The 23,083-nt window shown below is 45.4% G+C and overlaps 1 protein-coding gene across 4 annotated transcripts in view; it reads right to left on the bottom strand.

Moving 5' to 3' along the window:
* LOC144104265 (prestin-like) overlaps positions 1-23,083 on the bottom strand; it is a 75,841-nt gene that overhangs the window by 18,483 nt on the left and 34,275 nt on the right. For 2 of the 4 annotated variants that reach the window (XM_077637159.1, XM_077637160.1), the window contains exon 2: positions 392-534. In XM_077637159.1, coding sequence (XP_077493285.1) covers positions 392-526 — 135 coding nt within the window. In that variant the 5' untranslated portion in view covers positions 527-534. Of the gene's footprint in view, positions 1-391; positions 535-1,683; positions 1,928-6,448; positions 6,551-23,083 lie in introns of those variants that run through there. The other 2 variants (XM_077637158.1, XM_077637161.1) reach the window with 2 other exon arrangements.

Consider the following 23,083-nt stretch of genomic DNA (forward strand, 5'->3'; position numbering starts at 1 on the left):
ATCTTACAAGAAAACGAATTGCCCAGCTTGGTCACGCTTGCAGTGAAGTTAGAGAACATGACCTTTGTCTGTTGTCGACAGGTCAGCGTCAGTTGGAGAATACGTTCTCTTTATCCCATTATTGAAGCGCGCAATCGTGTTAATGCTCTGGTCGGAAAATATTTCCACACCACCTTATTTTGGGGCAGGCGCTCCGATTTCTTTAACAGCTTGAGTGTTCTGTTTTAATGCCACAAGGGCACAACAGTCTGCAGGCTCTCACCTTTCGTATCACTTTTTACCCCCAATTTTTAAACATTTCATTGCGGTACGAGTTCTACAACGGGGTAGTCAAAGAGCACTGGCAATAACTGGTGCAAGGAAGGCTACAAAGTACTGCAGTGTTTCGTACCTTGTTCTTGGTGACGCCAGCGAACTCGCTGTCGAAGTGCGGCTGGGTGAACACCTGTCTCTGGTTTGGTGGTGTTTCGCCATTTTCCGGTAGCCGCAGATCATAGCGGTCGCTCTTGCTGAGCCGCCTGATCATGCTGGGCCCTGCAGCAAGACGTAGAGCCTGTTACTAGCCATTAACTATTCATGCTACCGATTCAAAACTATCACGGCATTCAAGAGCACTTGCAAGACCTATACGGTAGTTTCGTATTTACTATCACCACAGGTGCATTAGCAATACAATTAAGATGAAGTGCTTTTAGTTTAAGCCTCGGCGAATTCAGGCGAACATCACGCGAAAGCCGCCATGATCTTAAGGAAGAAACGGTTCCGAAACATCCCGAAGTTTTCTGTCCGAAGGATGCCCAGCAGAAAAAGTATCAGCCTGAATCAGTCAAGAATGTCATGCGCACTGGCCACGTCAAAGAATCGACGCAGGCAAAGGACCTGGCCAGCACTCGTAAGCGGCTACAGCCATTTATGAAGCCTTCCCGAATGAACTAGCCTTACATGCAATGCACTACATTCGTGCGCCTGCTCTTTATAGCTATGCTGTAGTAAACACCAACTTCGGCAGCAATATTTGTACAGCAGTATGATTACAGTTCATTTGACGTTTGCACCTGCTCAACCACACCTTACAAGATCAAGCTATCTTGTCGTGGATAGGAGGCTGCGTTTCCTCCAAATGCAAAAGCACAGAACCAAAACCTTGAACTACGCCACCAGTGCCCCGGCGAACTACTTAAACGACGTAATCACGTATACTACGTCGTTTCTGAGGCGATTTTGGTACGTTCGCTTAAAAGCGCGTTCATTCGTTGCATAACACAGACTAGCAGGGCCATTTTATTACGCAGGCGCCACCTACAGCAGTACCAAAGCGCCCATACTTTTATATTAGCGCTTTATTGCCATTTCAAAAAGCGTCCCCATCGGCTTGATGGTGTGGGAACTATGCACAGCTCTAATGACGATGTTCTCTTTGCGAATGCGTGTGAAAACAAATAGAGCGATGAGACATCGAATGGTTTACTTTTTTATTTTTATATAGTTTGTCCTTTCTGATGCTTTTCCTTTTACTCTAGGCCGAGACTTCACGAACGCAACCCCATTTTCTGAAAGGGGAAGTTAGGTGAAGGTGGATATAGAGGGTGGTGGTGAATGGTGGACGGGTGCCCCCAAGTCACGGGCAGCTAAGCAAGTATAGCGGGGAAGTGATGTCTAATGGAAGGGGCTTATGGAGGGCACCTGTATTCCCCATTTCGTCTCCGAATTTCATTTGGCCGTAGCTTCTCGTTCCAGCTGCTGGGTCGACTTCTGGTAGATGTGGGCCTTGTGGAAGGCGGAAGTAGAGTTTCCAGTTATGGGTGGCGCTTCTGAAGAGCGAAGGTGGGCGAGAGGTGAGGTGGCAGGCCGATACAAGGTGGCGGTGATGGGCGCACAGACGCCTATTTATTAGGGTGTGCGGTTAAGAAGTGGCTGGTGGAAGTGGCTGGAAGTAAGAAAAAAAAACCTCTTAAGCCAGGATATGGTGCAGTGAACGTGTTCAGTGCTCAGAGTCACCACCTCGCAGGGGAGCGTAAGGCATACGAACACGAGGCGACCGCTGTCCGAAATGTTCTCTACAGGAACAGGCTTAGCATTCCACAATACAATCTCAGCAATCAGCGTTTCGCTTTTTCTTTAAAAACGTACCAGCACATGTGCTGCCTACATGCCTACATGTCTTATGCCTACATGTCAGAATAGAAATACAATCATCTATTTTAAAACAGTTCAGTAAACTACTGCCAACAAAATATCAAGTGATACGTTGACTACGACATTTTGTCCATGAAACGTTGAGCATGAGGCTAAGCAGTTGGTGACACCTCGCTTGTCCGGAGCATCGGTTGCGTGTGCGCAGGCAATCATAATTATCATCAACCTGATTGCCTGACTACAGGGCAAACGCCCCTTCCATATCTCTTCAATTAACCTTATCCTCGTAGAGATGTGGGAGTGGCCTTCGTCGTGCTAGCAATAAGATAAGCGAAAAACAAATATGGGGTGGCGAACAGATTTCGGAACAGCCTACGAGACGACTATGACCCTGGACTGTGCTTCGCTGCGTGTGCCTGCGCCGATTCGCTCCATCACAGCGCTCTGGTCAAGCGAATGGTCTACGCTCGCCTTTAGGTGCACGCGTTTAGTACGTGTTAGCGGCCGAAATCTCGGTGGACCCATTTGCATTTAACGCTTCAAATTACTGCCTCTGTATTGCAGAGAAGCTCTGCGCAGTAACATTACTAGCGATATTTGCCTATCTCTTCTTTTCCTGTGCGGCGGCAAGACCGTTTCAGCGCCCTGGCCGACAAATGTGCGTAAAGCTAAACGCGAACACTTTCGCGTACGTTTCCCGAGGTAATCAGCCCGTTTCGACGCGCTGGAAAGTGTAGAAAACTTCCAGACGTCAGCGCCAATTATTCGCATAGCGGCCGGAAGAAAATCAACTGAAGCGTCATATCGTTGACATGACAACGGTATTCAGCAGAAAGAAAACAAAAACTTCATGGCCGAGTGGGATTCGAACCACCGCGTGCGAAAACAAGGCGACTTCATTTTCCACGCCTCACAAAATGTGGCCATCTCTGGTGTTTCTGCAGCTTCTTGTACGCACAGGAATTATTCGTTTTAGTGACGAGTTATCCTTGAGTCACCAGTGTGTGCCGAAGTAATTCAAACCGAACCTAGCTGGACTTTCCTATCCCTGGCGCTGGTCGAAGTACGCGATAGCTGAATAGTAACAAGTTCATGTTTGCATCCATGCTTTTCCATGACATTTCCTAGAGCCACTAGCAGGATTCTGGGCCATGCATACGGGGCAGAATATTACGAACCACAGAAAAAGAAAAATTAAAGAAAACGAAATCAAGAGTTAACCCTGCAGGGTATAATTTATTAACGCAGCAACCTTCTTTTCTTTATTTATGGCATCCTTTGAACAGCCCGCAGTACTAGTGCGGCACGTTTTGCCAGATATACCTTTATTGCGCACTGTATAAAGAAGGGAACCCTCAGCTTCAAGATGGAACTTTGATCAAATACGATAATGTCGCCCATACAACAGAGTCTGAACGATGTCGGCAGCTAAAAGTGTACAGACAACCTAACTTACCATTGACGCAAAAACAACCGTATTTTAAATACTCTAACAGACTCGCGTAACCATTCGTTAAATGCATGGTCCAGAAACGGCGTTGTTATGTGTTCTGCAGTGTTGGGTTTAGTTTAGTGGAGCGCAAGATTTTAAGGCTATCAGGCGCCAAGCTCAAGGTATAAAAAAATGTTATCTGTAGAATTTTATAACGATGTAAATAAAAACACTGGCGGTGTAGAAGACCAAAAACTTAGTTGGTATTAGTAGGTGGTGACAAAGGAAACAAATTTTAGGAAAGGGTAGTCTTAAAGTTTCAAAGAAGGTCGGGTGACCTCAGCAACTATCCTTAGCCGGGCACGGAACTCGAGGCTCCCAACCAATCCAAAAAAGACCTCAGGAAAGGCGTTGTTAATTTTACATCTAGGATGTTTTGCACCACTACCCGTAAAATTAATTAATGGGCACAACCAAACTTTGCATCTCGATAAACGTTATACTGCACGATGACTAACAGAAAAAAAATGACAGCACAAAACACGTGGATTCACAAGCATAAAGTAGCTATACTTATTCATTGTGCCAGTTGTGTCGCTAGACACCGCTAGCATGAACTTAGTCAAGCACTAGTCTCAAAAAAGCACTTTAGAAATCAATCGGGGCGTCCGAGGCGAGAACTGGCATGGTGGCATGATTCCTACCTAATGTGAAGAAAAAAGTTTCCAGTCGCCAACCTAACAGCGACATAACGCCCACCTAACAGTGAAAGCAGATTGGGGACTGTCGGATATTAACGCCCCTAAGCGACTGTAATTTTGAAGAACGCCGTAATTAGCACCGGATTAATTTAGACCACTTGCAGTTCGCGAATGACCTAAGTCAGGAAGAAGGGTTGAAATGCGGGCCAGTTGTTTCATAGTAACTTGAAAAAAAACAGTCACAAAAGACAAGGGACAAGATAATGAGTGCACACGCCACAACGACTGAACTGTCAACTCGACAGTCGAGTCGTTGTGGCGTGTACACTCCTTCTCTTGTCCCTTGTCTTCTGTGACTGGTTTTTTTTCAAGCTAAGTCAGGGAACTATACAGGGTTGAGTTTAACGGTAAAAGGAAGGGTTATATGAACAAGGTGTCTCGTGAAAAGAACAGTCGCAGTTTATCCCGAAAACTGATTTTCATGCCTATAAAGAACAAAACAAGGCTTATTCGTGCCGAATACCAGAAGTCGTTCATTTCAGCGCGTCGGGAACAAGCATAAAAGTGTAAAAAGGAAATGGTATGGTATTCATACCAAACAGTTTGGTTCAAGAAGGTCTTATGCTGAACCTGGGCCGTTTTTGTTTTCTTGTGAGCTTCGACAGATTTTTTCGAGGCTCTGTGCCGATTATTTTCTCCTTTGCAGACAACAAAACTGGTCTCAAAACGATCGAGAAAAATACTTTTCTTAATCTCGGTGAATGATATAAACGTTCACAAAGGAGATGCATAGCTAACAAATTGCTTTCTATGAAAATACATTAAATTTTGAGAGTCACATGCACACCAGATACATCGATGCCTGTAATTCAGCCCATGGTTCCTGTTACAGGATGAACTATAATAACAGAAAGCACGCCGGCAGGCGCCCCTGCACAAAAACGCAAATGTGCTCTATTAAAAAAAAGAAATAACGAATAGAAAAGACGACGTTAAGCTCGAACATTGGCCCTACCTACGGGCCGCACTGCCTCGCGGGGATGCCGTGACGCATGGAAGGACGCTACATGGGTGACGCTAAAAAAATTCGACGAACTAGTCATCTGACGTAATCTAACCCTGCTTAGAGACAACCTAAGGCCGAAGCCAAAGCGCAAGAAATATTTAATAATTGCCGTTTTCATGGACCTTGAGCGTCTTCTGCCAGCCTCATGCAGCTAAGCGCACTCGCAGGTTATTACTCGTGACCATGATCCGGAACCGTCCTGCCACCTTTGCACATGGTGTGAAGTCAAACTCAGTGCATGCAGCAATTCGCGCGTGGAGACCGTAATGAATCTTGCACTTAGTTGAACACGCCGTAACATACAACTTACATTACTAGGAACCTACAGGTCAGAGTGAGAGCTAAATTCATTGCTTCCTACAGCAGTATAGAACTGGAACTGTCAGAAAGTGAGCCTTGCGTGCTTAATCATTTTGAGCGTTATGCAACGTGTGATTCGGCCCCATATGTTATGTTTCCTCATAGCGAACTTTGAAAGGAATGCTTGCTGGAGGTTTAGTAACAACAGGGTGCGACAAAGCGAAATGCTGGGAACTACGTGAACAACAGATGACTGTAAAGTGCGCAAAAGCTGCATGATTTCATGGTAAAAGAAAAGTATAGTAGAACACCCAATGAATTCAAAGTTCCGTATCTTCGAAGAAGGTACTTTGAAGAGTACTTCAGGTTTGTTTTTTGGAAGGTTAGTTGTTGATAATCAGATAATAGTCATAGATGCCAGTAATCAATCTTCGTGAGCGAGCTACTTCGACTCCTTTCTAGAATTCGAAACATTTTGCAACCACACCCCATTGCTTCGTATGCCTTCTGACAGCCTTCTGTGCACTCCCGCTTAGTGTGAGCTGGAACATCTAAAGGGCATACCCATATTCTTGCGTTTTTTTTATATTTGCGTTCAGTTGTACTCCGCACATCCTGTAGCAAATAAATGGACAAAATATAACGCAGCTCTCTTCAAACCACGTATCCTGGTTCTCCCAGCACTAGGTGCATACTATATGGTTTCGTCCGCGAACAATTCCTTTTCAACGCCCGCAAACCCCTGCCAACTCCCCTAGTTTCTTCCGTATCAGTTACATCCACGGTCAAATATCAATCAAAACAGTCACCAACCTTGAACAGCTCAGCGAAAAAAATGGGCAGAAAAGGAGGCAGTCGATGCAGCACACTACAGCCGCGGTTTCGTTGATTTTCTCACTGCTCCAGTTGACCTACACTAAACCCGCAAACACCGGCATGACTGTTGGGCACGTCTGCCTAGACTACGAACTAAATGCAGCATCCTGTATGCAGCCCTTCTGTAAGCCGCATCGACAACAGAACAACGAACCAAGGCAGCTGAAGAACGGCTTGCTTATGGTGGAATCGTGTTGGCTGTTTTTTTTTTGTTTCTTTTCCCTCGCACTCTCCTACAGTTATCGCGCTGCCAGCGGCACACTTTGCTCAGACCGCGAAAAGAAACCACATTCGCAGACCAAGTTTTCCCACGCTCGCCGATAAAAACACACACGACAACGCGTTCCCCTTGCGTTTTCTACACAGACAAGTGAAGTTTGTTTTTCTTTCTCAGATTAGGCGTTACCAACGCAAACCGCTTCCAGCAAGGCAGCGTGACATCGACGCGCCTTGAATATTGCAACATCAACAAGTTACTAATAACTTCTGTAGTGTAGACATGAATACGCGATATTATGCTTGACCTGGAAGTGAAGCCCTTGCGTTTGACAGAACACTCTCTCGAAGCTTTTTTTTTTCATAAAGATGTTTATCACTGCCGGCATGTGGCTTTATCGCTTTCTACTCGGGAGGCAAGGCAAGTTATCTGTAGTATGTTCACTGGACGCGACCATATCGCTCGAGATGCGCGATATCGATGGCGACAGCTTCAAGGATGTTCGAGATTTCGCGACGGTGAAGGCGCGCTGTCGGGAAAGTTCTAATTATGTTAATGTTAAGTGTGGTCGAGAGCGACATTCCTTCCTATTCCATAATCTGCAAGGTGCACGTGTTGAAGTCGCCTCCCCAGAGCTTCTTTCGTTCAAGGACGCAATTTATTGCAATAAACAAAATGTTTGATTTTGACACCTTTCTGCCTGTTTTTTCTACGCCTGCATCATCTTTGCTGATCGTCGCAGCCACAATAGCTACAAGAAACTTTCTGATAAGGACGAACACGTTGCTCTGCTTTGAAATGACTTATATGCCAGTGAAAATTAAGAACGAGCCATGTCGAAGCACTGACGATAGTCACCTGCGATAATCTGGTTAGATTAAAACATGCTTAACGGCTGCGTGAACTAACTGTAAAGTGACGCAGGAGAATGGTATTGACTCTCAAACGCTGTGCTTTTCTTTCTTGCACGCCAAGATAAGTGTTACCAAACAGTGCATAAAAAAGGTAAAATTACGCTCAAAGCTGCAGCAATGCATTCGATAAGAAAATAATTGTATAACCGCTTTCACAACCTGGAGAGTTTTAAGTGAAATCTGAGCTTCAAGTGCGTGTTCTGCGCCAATCATTGTGAAGATCCAGTCGTTCATACTGTACTCCCAATGTTTGCTCAAGTTCGTTCGCGATCGGAACAGCGACACGTTAAGGCGTTCGATAGAACAGAGAAGCTAATTTCCGAAACCTGCCTTGTAGAGCGCCGTCTACTGCATCGTAAGCGCTATCAGGTCCCAGCCACGAATAAGCATTTAGGTAATGCCAGAAGCAGGTCTGTCAGTGCGGTCAGTACATAACATCTCCCTTTGCATCCTCAAAGGTATTTCGTGTTTACATTAGGTCGTTCCAACTTCTATAGGTGGCGCGGCGGTAGTACGACATGGAGAAGCTCTTTGTTGTTTGAGGCCAGGATGGGAGTTTTGCGGACTAAGACATATAGAGTGAGGTACCACGCGATAGACACGTTGTGTGTTGCGTGCAGAGAGGAGGAGGAAACGGCTGAACACTTGATACTTTTCTGCAAAGGGCTTCACCCTATAGTGGAAAGCAGCGGGGCTGATTTATCCAAGGCACTGGGGTTTAAGGACAGTGAAGGGAAAGTAGATTTTAAGCGGGTAGAAGTAACCAAGCGAAGGTTATCTTAAAATCAAGACAAGAGTAAAGTTTCGCCAGTCATGGCTAGGTGGCTTGAACCGCCGCCCAATTTAAAGGGTTCAGCCTTATCCATCCATCCATCTATGGTGGACGAGGTGGTGATACCGCCAAAAGTGAAAAGAGTTCTTTATGCATAGCGGTTTTCACGGGACATTTATCACGCAGATAAACGGCAGCAAGTTATCAGATATTAATAACCTGCCTTTGAGTTTCCCAGCGTTACAGGCTCACAATACGTGTTGATGATTGTGACCATTGTCACTATATAATCGCTAACACTCTATTCCCTCAATGCTTTTCCCGGCGTTGACACATGCTTCAAACTTGACACAGTAAAGTTCATCTAACACATTAGTTCTTTTCAGATTTCCGTTTTTTTTTTTCAGAGAGTGTCCATGCAGTGGCGTATTTTTTTTTCATTACGCGTTGCTGTTGAACCAAGCACGTCGGTTAAGTTGCCCGCAGCGTGCTTTCGTCGGATGTGCTGTAAAAGACGATGTACGGCATGCTCCCACCCTTACGCACCAAAATAATGCCGCTAGGGTGGCAGCCGCGCGTGTTCTATTGCACATGCGCACGTCCACATCCAAACGGGTTGAGCATGTGGGCACCGGGACACCATTTCCAATCCTCCATAAAACATCAACAGCCAGCACTAATTCAAACACGCACACGAGCAGTAAGAAGCGTCGTGACCCCATCTGTGCTTTCCAGGACCAGCAATAAATTTCCGTCCCATGTTCCCTTGCCAGATGACATGATTCCGGCGCGGACATGGTGGAACCATTCTCACCACTTACAGAAGTGAACTTGTTCAAGCGGCCCTCTTTTTGTGCTCTGTCAGGTCAGCAAGATTGAATGCCGACACCTGTCTCCATGAACATTAGCCGTGTTTACACAGGTGCACTGCTAGGCTTGTTCTGACAGTGATGCTCTAAGCCCCTTCATCCCCATAGCGCGCTTTATCCCTCTTTAAATAACGCTCCACTGTCAAAAGTGCGAGAGAGAAAAATTACGGATTGGAATAGGCAAGAACAAAGAATGTTGGAATTTAGAAACATGCGGAAGGTAGTAACCAAAAGGAACTAAAGGTGAATAAAGTGGTGGCTATGTTAGCGCCATGCCAATGACTTTAAACAGAAGGTTAGGTAGTGGTGACCACAAGCAGTGGGAGCACACAGACGGAAGCTTTTAAAGCATCCTACCCTCTGGGGGAACTTGTGTCAATGAAAAAACGAGATCTGCTGGGCCTCTCTGACAGTGTACTGGGCGCTGCCCAATATTCCCAATCCTCATTGGAATGCTGCGGCTATCATACGCGCTCTAAGCAGGAATCACCTCTTTTCGTGTAACCCGTGTGCGCCATCATCGGCACTACTCACCACTGAAGTTACGCATCTGTAGCGATGCCCTCGAAGATGCTCAAACACGAACATGAATGATAAGTGCTAAGCCGCAAGTACAAAAGCACGTGCCGTCCGCGATAACAATAGCACATGAGAAGAAAACTGGCAGAAAAAGGGAAGTTGTTTGAAATGTTATCTGAACTGAAATCGAACACCATGCTATGTCCATCCGTTATATAGGCTTATAAAAAAAAACTATATGCCGGTTATACACGGTAAGACAAAATATCATTCCAAAATAGGCTTTTTGAGATGAAATGATCATTCCCTCCCGATCGTACCAGTGGCATGGGAGAGTGTCACTAAAGCGAATGATATATGGTATATATAAGAGGGTTAGCTAAAATCTCATGCTAATTTTTTTATTTAAAAAACATGAGGGGATCGGTAGCAATTATCAAATCGTAGTGGGGCATCAAAGCATCCAATACCGCCACTCTAACCATGCTTTGCAAGTTATTTCCCAGCAAACATGACTACGCAGACTATATCACACCATGTTCTTTCATACCTTCTAATACTGCCCATATTCTGCAAGCTACCCAGCCTCGTGCCCATACGGCCGCGTTTGTTGCCTCCAGCTCCGCGCAGCATTAGGCTGGATTGGCCTTTCCTTGTGCATCGTTGCTATCAAATGCCCATCCCTTTGTCAAAGTCGTAAAACATCCTATCACGTGTTCAACGCAGCTGGCAACAAATGTTTTAGTTCTCTGTAAAATCCACCCCTTATGTAATACCCTAGGCCTGGGTCTTGAAGGTAATGAGGGGAACTGAAATGAATTTATCTATCTATTTATTCATTTATTCACATATACCCTTCGGGCAGAAGCTATATAAAGGGGAGTGGATTAATATAATGACGACATACAAAAATACACTATCAACATAATTACAGTTGACGAAGTAAACCGTTATACAATTCTAGCGAGTCAATTTTGTTAATTACAGCGGAACGAAAGTTATTTTCGTTAGCAACGCTTCCTGTCGATGCGCGAAGGTGGTTCCAGCAACTTGATGTCTTGGGAACAAACGATATTGAGAATGAGGTAGCTTGGCCTGCCGGAACAGATACTTTGTGATGGCGGCCGCGGCGAGGTGAGATTAATTCTTGTGCTAATGAGGCATTGTATTAAGCGTAGAGGAATATAATTGCCTTCGACGCTATGTCAGCCCGTGAGAGTGGCTATTCGTGCTCTGCAGCCGCCTAAAAAACGCCTAACTGCTAAATTTGAGAGTCAATTACCCGATGTTAGTTCTTTATCCTGAAAATCCACGGTTATGACGTTTCGATAGCTTGGTGCTCTTACAGAACGACAGCTCACCCATTCCTTACTTCGCCCAGGAGTAGTACAAGTGGGTGACTTATTACCAAACCGCTTTTCATGACAAAATCTTGGCAATGCTGTGCCCGTCATCTCCGGGCGGTGATTTCTTTTCCTTAGTCTGATTGCCATACCAAGAGAGAGAGAGAGAGAGGGTTTATTGATAAGAAAAGCAGAGAGGTTGGCCTGAAAAATAAATATCTGGCCTGCTACTCTGCTCTGGGGGACGGGAAGAGGAGATAAAAGAAGGTCACAATGGGGGACGATGATGATGGGAGGAGGCAGGTGAAAAACTACTTTAAAAAAAAAACAAGGCACACTTTCTGACATCATAAACGCGAGACAAGGTCCGTGTCGCTCAAAAAGCGTGAGAGCGCTCGAGTTGCCTTTACAGTTCTAAAACTATCTGACCAAGCGCCGAGGATCAAATCCTCAGAGAGGAGCGATGTGTCCATAGGCTTCAGAGCAGATGCGAGTATGAGTCTTTCACGTGCATAACCATGCCAAAGCCATGTAAGGTTTTAAGGAGTGGTTAGCCGGCCTCACGCCATGCCAAAGCCATGTAAGGTTTCAAGGAGTGGCGTGAGGCCGGCTAACCTCCCGCTCTGTTCCCGTCTGTTGCCTTTGCCTGCAAACGCAAGGAGCCGTCTATAAAGAAGAAAGCTTTCTCGTGTACTGTTTCTTCTCCCTTATTCATAGTGAAAAAATTGTGATTGCAATGTTGAAGCTGTGCCTATACTGTAGTTATTTGAATCCTCCTGCGCTTTTGTCTTTGTTTCGAGAGGGATTCCGACTTTGAAATTCAGTTACTTCGTACACGGCCGGAAACGCCTCAGGTAGAGTAAGAAGTTATTGCTGATTTTGTTTATGCTCAGACTGAGGCTGCCGTCAGTTAGGTAGAAACCCGAGGAATTGGAATGTTTATTTGCATATTCTTAATCACCGTGCGTCTCAGCCTGGTAATATGCTTTCATTATAGCTTACAAAAAAGACCTGTAGACCAAATGGCATGATTTACGTTCATGTCAAAAGAATTAGGTAATGCCGAATGCAGAAGCGTTTCGCTTGAAGGAGCTGTTCACACTTGGTCAGTCGGCACAGTAAAATATAAGTGAGAAAGAAGAACGCGTACGGGGACAGTAAATTCTTTTCATAATAGTGTTACGCTCATTACGAGTCATGCCGCCTGCGGAGAAAATAAAGAGAGAGTTATAGGAGTCTCGTGCTCAGACTCGGCAAGCGGTCCCAGCTGGTTGCAGTCAGTTGCCAGATGTTAGTTATTTATCCTAAAAATCATCTTATCTGACGTTTTACAGCGCCCACAATTTCCGCCAGTACGATCGCGATTGAGCAAAATATCTCGAAACAAACACTGCCGGAAATTACTTGCAGTCTTTCCACCAAACACCGATGGATTTCACCAACACAAAGCGCAATCACGAAAACCGCAGTCTCAGCGATTGTGCGAAGGCCGTTTTAGCACCTTCGGCTTTCGAACGTCCTTGCATGACAAAGCAACACTCCTTCCTCAAAGTCGCGCTGTACCTGAACCCAATTCTGGTGCTCGCTAATGCAAATTACAAATTATTAGATTTTGACAAGAAATTTATTTATTTACGCAATACTGTGGGCCGAAGCCGAAGCAGGAGAGGCACACATGAAAGATAAGGAGAACATGTTTACTGCAAACAAAAAACACAAAGTTCCTTCCACAGGAAGCGGAATAGCATATGAGTTGAATTTATACAGTAGAAAAGATACTGGGGTACTATGGAAGGTTGAAGGAAAAGCTCGAAGCACAGAAGTACTGGCAAAAAATACTAGCAAAAAAAACATTTTAATAATTAAAGGTTCGGAAATTCGGAAACGACAATAACATACAGGCGTGAAATACAATCACAAAAAATCAAAACCGCGTCTTTCGGGTCAGCAGCCGAGGGCCATAATCACCGAGCCACCGCGGCGGCCAAGAGAAAAGTGTACAACAGTTGTATCTTACCGGTACTCACATACACGGTAAAAACCTGGAGGCTAACGGAAAGGGTTCAGCTTAAAGTAAGAAGCACGCAGCGAGCCATGGAAAGAAAAATGATAGGTGTAACGTTAAGAGACCGGAAGCGGGCAATGGCTGTGAAACATCCTTATGTTTTAAGGCGGCAGCCTTAAGTTGAAATATGCGTTAGTAATGTCAATTATTTCACACATTGGTAAAGAAGCGTAATGAGTGTCTCCTATACTGTAACCTCGGAACTATGCTTAACAAGGTATAACTGTGAATAAACTGTGTTTTCAATCTTATTTATTTATTTAATTATTTATTTATTTACTTACTTATTTATAATTTATTTAACACATTACCCACACCACCTGTTTGGCATTACAGTGGGGGAGAAAGAGTTATAACACAATCATACAACATAGTGGCAGAAAAAGAAAAAAATACTCACACAAAATACATTGAAGCATAACTTTATACAAACAAACACAAGTACAAAACTACAACAACGCGGAGAAGGATTCATTAGACTTTGTTCAAACGACTTCCCAGGGCAACTTATTCCATTCATTTGTTGTTTTGGAAAAAATGACATGTTTAGTAAATCAGTTTTGCAGTTCATTTCTTTTACTTTAGGGATATAACCAGCAAGGCCGTCTACGAAGTTCCCAAAAACAATGAAGCTGCCCGCAACTATCGCCATACATAAGAAGTGTTTAAATTTCATTAGTATCGGCAGGCATGGCGCGCTTGAAAGCCTAATGATCTCAGACTGTTGACGTGTTTGCGCTTGCTTGAAATGTTTCCGTCACCTTTAGCATAAGGTTTCAAGTTTTCAGTGCTTGGCTTTGTTTCGCACACCTCTTTACAAACATTCTGCTTCCCGTTACCTATAGCCTCTGCGCTAGCCATTTGCGCAGAGGCAAACGCTGTACAATTTGTCCTCAGAGCTAATGCTTTTTATACAGCATGTGTGCAATCTAGCACATAACTGCAGCTATAACAGCGGTGACAGGTCACAAACGGTAAGCTTCGCTGTCACTGTTAAACTGCACCGCAGAAGTCATGGGAACGTGGCTGCTAGAAGGCACGACGCTTTCGTCTGCTTAGGAACAGCGGAAGCATTGTCAGCCGAGACCACAACCTATACACGGAACGCGTAATGATGAGCTTGTGCCGGTTCCGACTCAACGGACACGATACGCACGATTCATATCTGAGGGCTATGACCTCCGAAGGCATTGCAGTATGGCGAGAGTGCAAGTTTTATGGCAGTTGGGGAAAAAGTGAATTTTTTTATCTCTCCTGGCTGAAGTTGACCACCTTGACTTGGTGCGCCAAAGCACTTCTATTTTCATCATCATCATCATCAATTTAACTACGTCACTCTAGGACAAAGGCTTCTGTCATAACTCTCCAATTAACCTGAGTCTGAGCCAGCTGCAGCTACCTTATACCCGCAAACTTCCTAATGTCATCCGGCCACCTAACCTTCTGCTTCCCTTTGCTATGCTTGCCTTCGCTTGGAATCCACTCTGTTACCCTTAAGGGCCAGCGGTTATCTTGCCTTCGCATTACATGCCCTGCCCAAGCCCATTTCTTCCTCTTGATTTCGACTAGGATGTCATTAACCCGCGCTTATTCTCTCACCCACCCTGCCCGCTTCCGGTTTGTTAACGTTACACCTACATTTTTTTTTTCATGGCTCGCTGCGTTGTCCTTAACTCAAGCTGAACCCTTTTCGTTAGCCTCCGCGTTTCTACCGCACTGGTAAGTACCAGTGAGATAACGTGTTATATACCTTTCTCTTGAGGGATATCTGCAAACTGCCATTCATGATCTGATCTGACAGAACCTGAAAAATACGCTCCACGCCATTCATATTTCTCTAGTTATTTCACTTGCATGGTACGGATCTGCAGTCACTACCTGTTCTAAGAAGATGTATTATATTTTGCCACTTCCAGCACCTCGCAACCTATTTTGAAATTTTGTTTCTTTCCAAGACGGCTCAACATCGCTTTAGTTGTTTGTGTGCTATTTTTCTGCATATCTAATACAATACATGATATCTATCTTTCACCCTCTCCTTTTCCAACTAGTTGGCACGTAGAAAATAGCCGGTCACAGCAGCTCTACCCAGTCAGCACCGCACGTGGCATGCGGTCGGAAATAGAGGAACCGAAGCGAGCTTCAAAACATCCGGAAATAAGCCCAGCTGCAGGGGGCAATGTCGAACTGCAGCACGTGCGAGCATACGCAGCCTCTGTCATTAGCCCGTTCAGCAAGCGCCGGAAACCGCTCCAGCTCGCACGGCTTCCAATGAGGGGAAGCGGTTCGATATGTACAAATGTAGCCAGCTTGGCGAGCCTCTTCACGCACACAGTAAATAAACTGCGCGCGGTACAGTCGACAGAAAACATCCGCACATTGTTTTTCATGGTGCGCATGGTTTTCTCCTTTGTCTGTTTTGCGTTCCTTATTTACCAGGCTAAGTCTCTGATCTAGAGGACCTAAACCTAATATGTATACGTTTTCATGACTGATTTGTCTCACGAAGGAGGTGGTTACGCTGGAAACTGTGCGTTGGCAACGTTGGGCGGCGACACCCATGTGCCCTACAGGCCAGTGGCGCATTAAAAAGGTAGGCGGTTTCCAGTTACCGCCGCTAAGGGTACCTGCAACAGTGCCTTACTGCGTTCACTAGGACGAATCCTATGACTCTGATTAGTCAATGCGGAAACCTTCAGCGCGAAGCGTCAATTAATGGTACCTGCCCATGTCTGTGCAACGGCCGGCAGTACATAGCAGTGGCAGCCGAAAGCATTGCCGTCAGGCTGGACTAGAGATTTAAAAAAAAATCTCCCGGATAATTCTCTTTGGCCCATGTCAGCAGCGGGTCAGTACTAGGGTGATATGGTGAACGTGCCAGTTCAGTGCGCCATAATAGTGATGAATTATAGCAGCGCAAGGGCACCTTTGTTCAAAGTTCAAAGAGTGCCATGGCACAAGGTATGTTTCTTTTTCTTCTTCACACATGTTCATGTTTCTATACACAAGGCGAGGTGAGGGACCTTTTTTCATGAACAATTCGCTACACCAGGCCTCGGGAAATGTACCCACGGCATCATTGGTAGGTGCCCCAGCATCATTGATAGGTACCTGAAGGATACCTTTCGTTGTGGCTAACGGACAACACTAAGAGAAGGAGCCTGCTGAGGTCTCTGAAGTAAAACAGCCTCCACGACCTACTGTAGCATATCGACAGCCTATTTTTGACGCCACATAGCAAGCGTTCGAATTAAAAGAAAGAATCAAGCATGGTCTAAAGAACGAAGGTAGCCTAGAACCGCTGAAGTGGAAAGTAGGCATAGGCAAAAGTCAGATGTACGTACTAAGAGCGAAAAAGGGCAATGTCTTCAGAAATATAGATAAGATAGTTAAAGTACCCAATAGTTGTACACAAATCTATAGAGTAGTCAATGTAATCACGACGCAAGTAAAATAGGCAGCATCACTCAGCAATGGACATCCCGCCTGTAACGAAAGAGGAAGAAAAGAAAGCCTCAAGAGAAATGCAAAGGGCGAACGCAGCTGGGAAGGGTCAGGTAACAGCAGATCTGTTTAAGGGCGGAGGGAAGATTGTTCTAGAAAAACAAGCCACACTGTATATGCAAATGCCTTATGACCTCGACCGTACCAGAAGCTTGGAAGAACGCTAACGTCATCTTAATCCATCAGAAAGGAGACTTCAAGGAATTGAAGAATTACAGACCGATCAGCTTACTGTCCGTTGCCTACATGACACTTACTAAGGTAATCGCTAATAAAATCAGGACAACCAAACCATAGACTTCAATCAACCAAATTATCAGGCAGGCTTCCGTAAAGGGTACTCGATAGACCATACTGCCACCAGGTGGCCCCAGGTAGCACCAAAGAAGACAAGGAGGCGAAGGTTTTGCGCGCGCGCCTTGCGGGCTTTTCAGGGCACCCTGCCGGTTCTTGGTCAATCCCCCTATGTGGGCATGTGCCATAGTATGTGGACAGCAGCAACAACAACAACAACCCCGCCGGTGAACGGTGCCTTAGTTTTTGGTTCCGTGACATATTTTTGGTGGAGATGCTGGGTGCTTTTCTGGCCTATGTCACACACCCCACCTCGCACCGCGAACCTCTGCCCTCTGCCGGTCGACACACCGGTTCACGGAGTCAGCCGCTGAAACCTAGGACTGCCCCTGAGTACGGGTTATTGGAGCACGGGCTATTGAACCTCGACGCCTGCCCCTCGACCAACCATGTAAGGAACTGATCATTACACCCTCCAAAGCCCACAAGTACCGAAGTCCTTCCACGGCACTCAGCTTGAAGACATGGAATACTGGCTAGTTCAGTATCAAAGCGTCGCCTCCCTCAATCAGTGGGACAACGTTGAGAAGCTTCGGAACCTCTTCAGCCTGGAAGACGGCGCTCGTACGTGGTATGGTACGAGAACCGCGAAGATGTTTTGACATCGACTGCTCGAGCTGAGCGGGCTCTGCAGAGCCGGATACAGATTCCCAACGAGACGGTCACCATGTATGTCGAGGACATGACGCGGCTCTTCCGACGAGCTGACTCAGCTATGTCGGAAGCCAAAAAGCTACGGCCCCTAACGCGTGGAGTTAAAGAACAGCTTTTCGCTGGCTTAGTGCGCAGCCCACCCGGTATTGTGGCAGAGTTTTTGACGGAGGTGGTTACAATGGAGCATGTCTTTCAGCAGCGTTCCACCATATTCGACAAGCCAGTACTTCCTGCTTCAGCCATGGAGTCATTCCCGGCATTAGGACAAAACACTGACCTCCTCCGGGACATGATCCGCTCCACTGTATGTGAAGAACTCCAGAAATTTCGCGGTGCGTCGCCACCAACGGCCGGCTCTCTTGCTAGAGTCATCCGCGAGGAGGTGCAGCAAATGGTCAGACCTCCGTTAATGGGTGACAGACCGCAGACCTTTCGGAATAACTTCTATCGCCCGACATACGCTGACGCTCGGCGACGCCCTGCCCCAGCTTCTGCGTCCTTCGTTCCCAACCGTCACCCGCTATTTCCAGTGCATCCGGCGCCATACTTGCCGAAATACAGACTACCTCTGCGCAAGACGGATATATGGCGCAGCCCCGATTAAAGGCATTCGTGCTTCCATTGTGGATAGTCCGGTCATCCCTTCCGCCAGTGCCCATATCGTGAGCTCAGGCTGCAGAGTTTTCCCGCTTACGCGCCCAGACCCACATCTGGTCAACGACCCCGCGAGATCGAAGAGTACGTGCCCTGCAGGATCTGCCATCCTCAGAACAAGGGCAGTCAAGGTCGCCGTCACCGCGCCGACCGTCGCCATCACCGACGAGCCAGCACTCCTCACGACCGGCTCAAGAATGGTCGCCGAGCCCTCGCCGGGAAAACTATAAAGACCGTGACCCACGGGAGTGGGGTCTCTGGAACTCGACGCAATAAACTCCCCCCATCTCCCATCCCCCCCGACGCGGACATCGGCTGACAAGAATTTCATGACATCGACCACCACAGTTTCTGAACATGAGGACCGGTCTTTACTGGACATACCTGTGCTTATCGACGGTCACAGCATCCGCGCGTTGCTGGACACCGGAGCCGATTATTCAGTTTTAAGCGGCAAATTTGCAGATTTTCAAAAAAAAAACATTACGACACCACGTATTGTACTGTATTGGGTTTTATGGCGCAAAAGCAACTCAAGCTATCATGCGCCGAACACATGGTATAATTTATTTCAAGAACTGGGTGTCCTCAGCGAAAGTCCTTGTGCGGACAAGGACTCTGAGGAGCCCAACAAATCGAGTGTAAACCCCAGCCTTTTTCTCTGGCCTGAGAAAATGAATGAGGTGTGTCACAAAATGCGTCAAAGCACAGGGTAAGAATTTTTAGAATTAATAGATATATGATAATATATTTTGTTTAGAATCACCGCTTCTTTCAGAAAACTAAGAACAGATGAAGTCCCTACAAGTGGATTATCCCCTAAATGTAAATCGGTGTGGAAGGGAATGCGTTCTTTGTAAAATAGAGTAAAACATGTTTTCCTTAGCCGTTCGAGTTGTGTTCACGGGAATAACATGCGATTTGCTGTGGACTCATCTCCACATTTTTCATATAAGAGTTTGTCTTGTTTTGTCAGTACAAATTTATGTGTTTGGTGTGTGTGTGTCTGATGCGCAGGCGGCATAAAATTACCTCTATAAAACATTCCTGATGTCTGCATGACCTCCTTTCTCCCAGAATAGGTTTTACTGAATGTAGTTTGTTATTTTCTTCAGTTTTTCATGTAGACTCATTTTTCTTTAAGTTTATTTTTTTTTAAATATATGAAAATTCTCTGGATGACACGAGATATATTACATCTCACACGGCGTGTACAACGACTTAGGCGTACGAAGCGCTCAGGTAATCAGGCAGCCATAGCACGTTTCTCAAAGCGAAAGAAGAGCTTCGATTGAAACTTGAGTCCGCTAAGGATTTTTTCTTCTTTGTGCAGCTGCAGGATCTACTAAAGACTGACCCGCGTAAATTTTGGTCATCTGTTTTTCCACGTGATACGACAGCTACTGCAATGAGGATTAACAATGAATCTACAAACGATCCATTTCATATATCGAATGCATTTATTGAGTACTTCCACTCCGTATTTTCTTGTGACAATAACGTCATCCAGCCAGTCATCACTGCTTGTAGTGCCGTGCCAATCAAGGATATTAATATTAGTGAAGAAGTTGTTTTGAACCTAAAATTAAAACTTGACACGAAGAAGTCTGCTGGACCTGATGGCATCCCGAACTTGTTTTTGGTACGCTACTCATTATGGACCTGTTCATACCCCGCTGTAATATTTCGCGTGTCTCTAGCTTCCTGTACAGTTCCTTCATCCTGGAAAATGGCTCAAGTTTTTCCTTTATTCAAGAGCGGTGACAAGCAAACAATATCCAATTATAGACCAATATCTCTAACCTCTCATGCATGTAAAATTTTAGAGCACATCATCTACAGACACATTATGAAATACTTGGAATCACACCATTTATTAACGAATGCTCAGCATGGCTTCATACGCGGTTTCAGCGCTTTGACAAAACTAAATGAATTCACTCATGATATTTGCATTAACCTGGATGCGGGCAATCAAATAGACGCAATATTCATTTATTTTTCGAAGGTGTTCGATGCAGTGATCCACTCGAAACTAATGTATAAACTTAACGCCATCCTGAACAACCCCCGCCTTCTCAACTGGATTTCAAATTTTCATTCCAATCGTTCTCAATTTGTGTATTTCAACGGAAGTAATTCTAGAATAGCAGACGTGCCCTCGGGAGTTCCACAGGGTTCTGTATTGGGTCCCTTGCTTTTCTTGATTTTTATTACCTTGTGACATCACCTCTAACCTACGTCTGTATGCTGATGACTGCGTGTTATATCACAAAATTTCATGCCTCGATGACCACTTACACCTTCAGGAATCATTTTCAGAATTTAGCTCTTGGTGCGACACACGGCAAATGACGATTAACATCCGCAAAACCGTTGTTATGACTTTCACTAACAGAACAGCACCTTCCGTATTTACTTACAAATTACTTATTACTTAAGCCTTCTTCTGACTGTTATCGATGGCATGAGTTAATCTAAACATAAGTACGAAATATAAGCTTTAGAAGCGAGAAGCCAGAGCTTGTAACCCTGTTGTAGCAATAGTAACGTTAGTAGCACCATTTTATGGCATTTTACAAAGGCTAACGACGTCCTGCTCCAAGGCTGTGGAAGGCAAACTGCAAAAGGAAAGGCGTGGAGGCTCTTCAAAGCTTCTGTTTAAATGCGCAGAAGCTTGATGTTAAACGAATGGTTTTGAAGGACAACGAAAGGCACTACCACAGACTTATTGTGATAAGACATGGGTATCGTGTTAACTGTAATAAATGAGAAAAAAAACATTCCTGACTGTGTAAGCAGTCGCTGGAGTGGAACTTTGTTCGCTATATTTTTAAAGAAAATTATCAGTGAAAAATGCAGCATTACTCGTGTACCGCAAGATAACGAGCGTTAAAAAGCACTAATATCGGTTGTGAAAAATTAGACGTAAACCACTATAATTATCAATCTACTTTATTAAAAAGCCAATTTTTACTCGAACCTGAACGAAAATTATAATGCCCGATTCGTACCCCCGACTTCTGGAGAAAATAAAACTCGATGACCAAGGGACCTGCCGCCTACCCTAAAGCTTATCAAAGCCACTTGAACAAAGCTCCTTTTAAACACTTCCTTCCGGTTACCCCAATCAGGCTTCATAGCATGTAGGTTATCCGTCAGTCTTTTTATTTCACTCTCTCTGCCCCTGTCCAGATATCCTGCGATTAATGCAGTGTTTGTAGTCTTGGTAAGCGATGCGGGAAACAGGAATAGGTTCGATGTTTTTTTCACGCAGATACTACCGCCTTGTGAGCTTCATTTCTATATACTCTGGAGGAAGCGTCTCTCAGTGTCGTTTCTCTAATCATAGCTCTAAGATATTGGACATAAATGATGTCCGAACAGCTTTTGAGGGTGAAATAACACCAGCGTCGGAAACCGTTTTTAATTGAACCGTATTGCTAACACAAAACAGCCTATATCAAGCCATTGAAACGATGCGCCCGGCAGGTGTGTACCGCAAACACAAATCAATGTGCCATAAATACTATATGTTGGCGGTAATAAATGATCTCAAATCCGGCGCTTTAGTCCTGAGGCCTTAATTTATACTTCGTTGGCGCAGCCATCCCACTCCAGGCACATTCATCTCGCGAACAGCAGCTTTAGTACAGGTGCCGCGGCGGCGGAACACGTCACCGCTCTTGCCTGCTTCAAGCGCAGTGACATGCTTTTTCAAACCTGCCGTTCACAATCCTCCAGAGTGTTTACATGTATAATCCAACTCATAAGATGTACAGTGAAAGTTCTGCAAGCCGATGGATTTTTTACTTCGCCTTTACCTGGCGTTTTGAGCTGCATTTCCATACCTTTTACTCCGTTTCTAGAACTTGTGTTTGGTTTATGGCTTGGTTTGTGGGATTCAGCGTCGCAAAGCGACTCACGCTAACCGGGACGTCGTAATGAAGGTCTCCGGAAATTTCGACCACCTGGGGATTCTTTAACGTGCGCTGACATCACACAGCACACGGGCCTCTAGAACTTCGCCTCCATCGAAATTGAACCGCCGTGGCTGGGATCGAACCCACATCTTTCGGGTCAGAAGTAGAGCGCCATAACCAATGAACCACCGTAGCGGCGCAGAACTTGTGTGATCGAGCAGCGATAAGTTTGTTGCTCTCAATTGCAAAATCCTCACATCGCGTGAGCAAATGACAAAACTGTCGCATCTCCTTCCTGGCTCGGTCCTAAAGTAGCACCATTATTCTCGCGGATTCTCCTGTTTCGGGACTTGAAATGAAAGCGTGCTCAAGCTGTGCTTTGAAGTTTTGTGCGCGTTGCCTGTGCAGCAAATATACCTTTACTGCGGCAGCCACACCTGCTTTGGAGGCAGAAATCACAGTTTCGGGGTTTAAGTCCTCTGGAGACGGAATAATGCTTCGCGTCTTTCCTGCACGTCCCTGCCGCGCCTTGCAGTCACAGTATGGGTGATGAAGCTTCGCACTGCGGTTTCAACGAGAGGAGAAAGCCCAGTGTGTTAAGCTGCTGCTCGTTAAGAGGCGCGTAGGGTAAAAAACTTCTGTTCCAATATTGCTCGACACCTTCACCCAGGATCTTTTTTTTTTTGTTAGGAGTTTGCTTTACACCAAAGCTGGGTTTTGAACTTTCGAAAAGGGTTTGTGCTGTTCGGGTTTTGTGTTGACGATATAGAAAGCGTGAACAGTC

The sequence above is a fragment of the Amblyomma americanum genome, chromosome 9, assembly GCF_052857255.1.
Source record: "Amblyomma americanum isolate KBUSLIRL-KWMA chromosome 9, ASM5285725v1, whole genome shotgun sequence".
Lineage (NCBI taxonomy): Eukaryota > Metazoa > Arthropoda > Arachnida > Ixodida > Ixodidae > Amblyomma > Amblyomma americanum.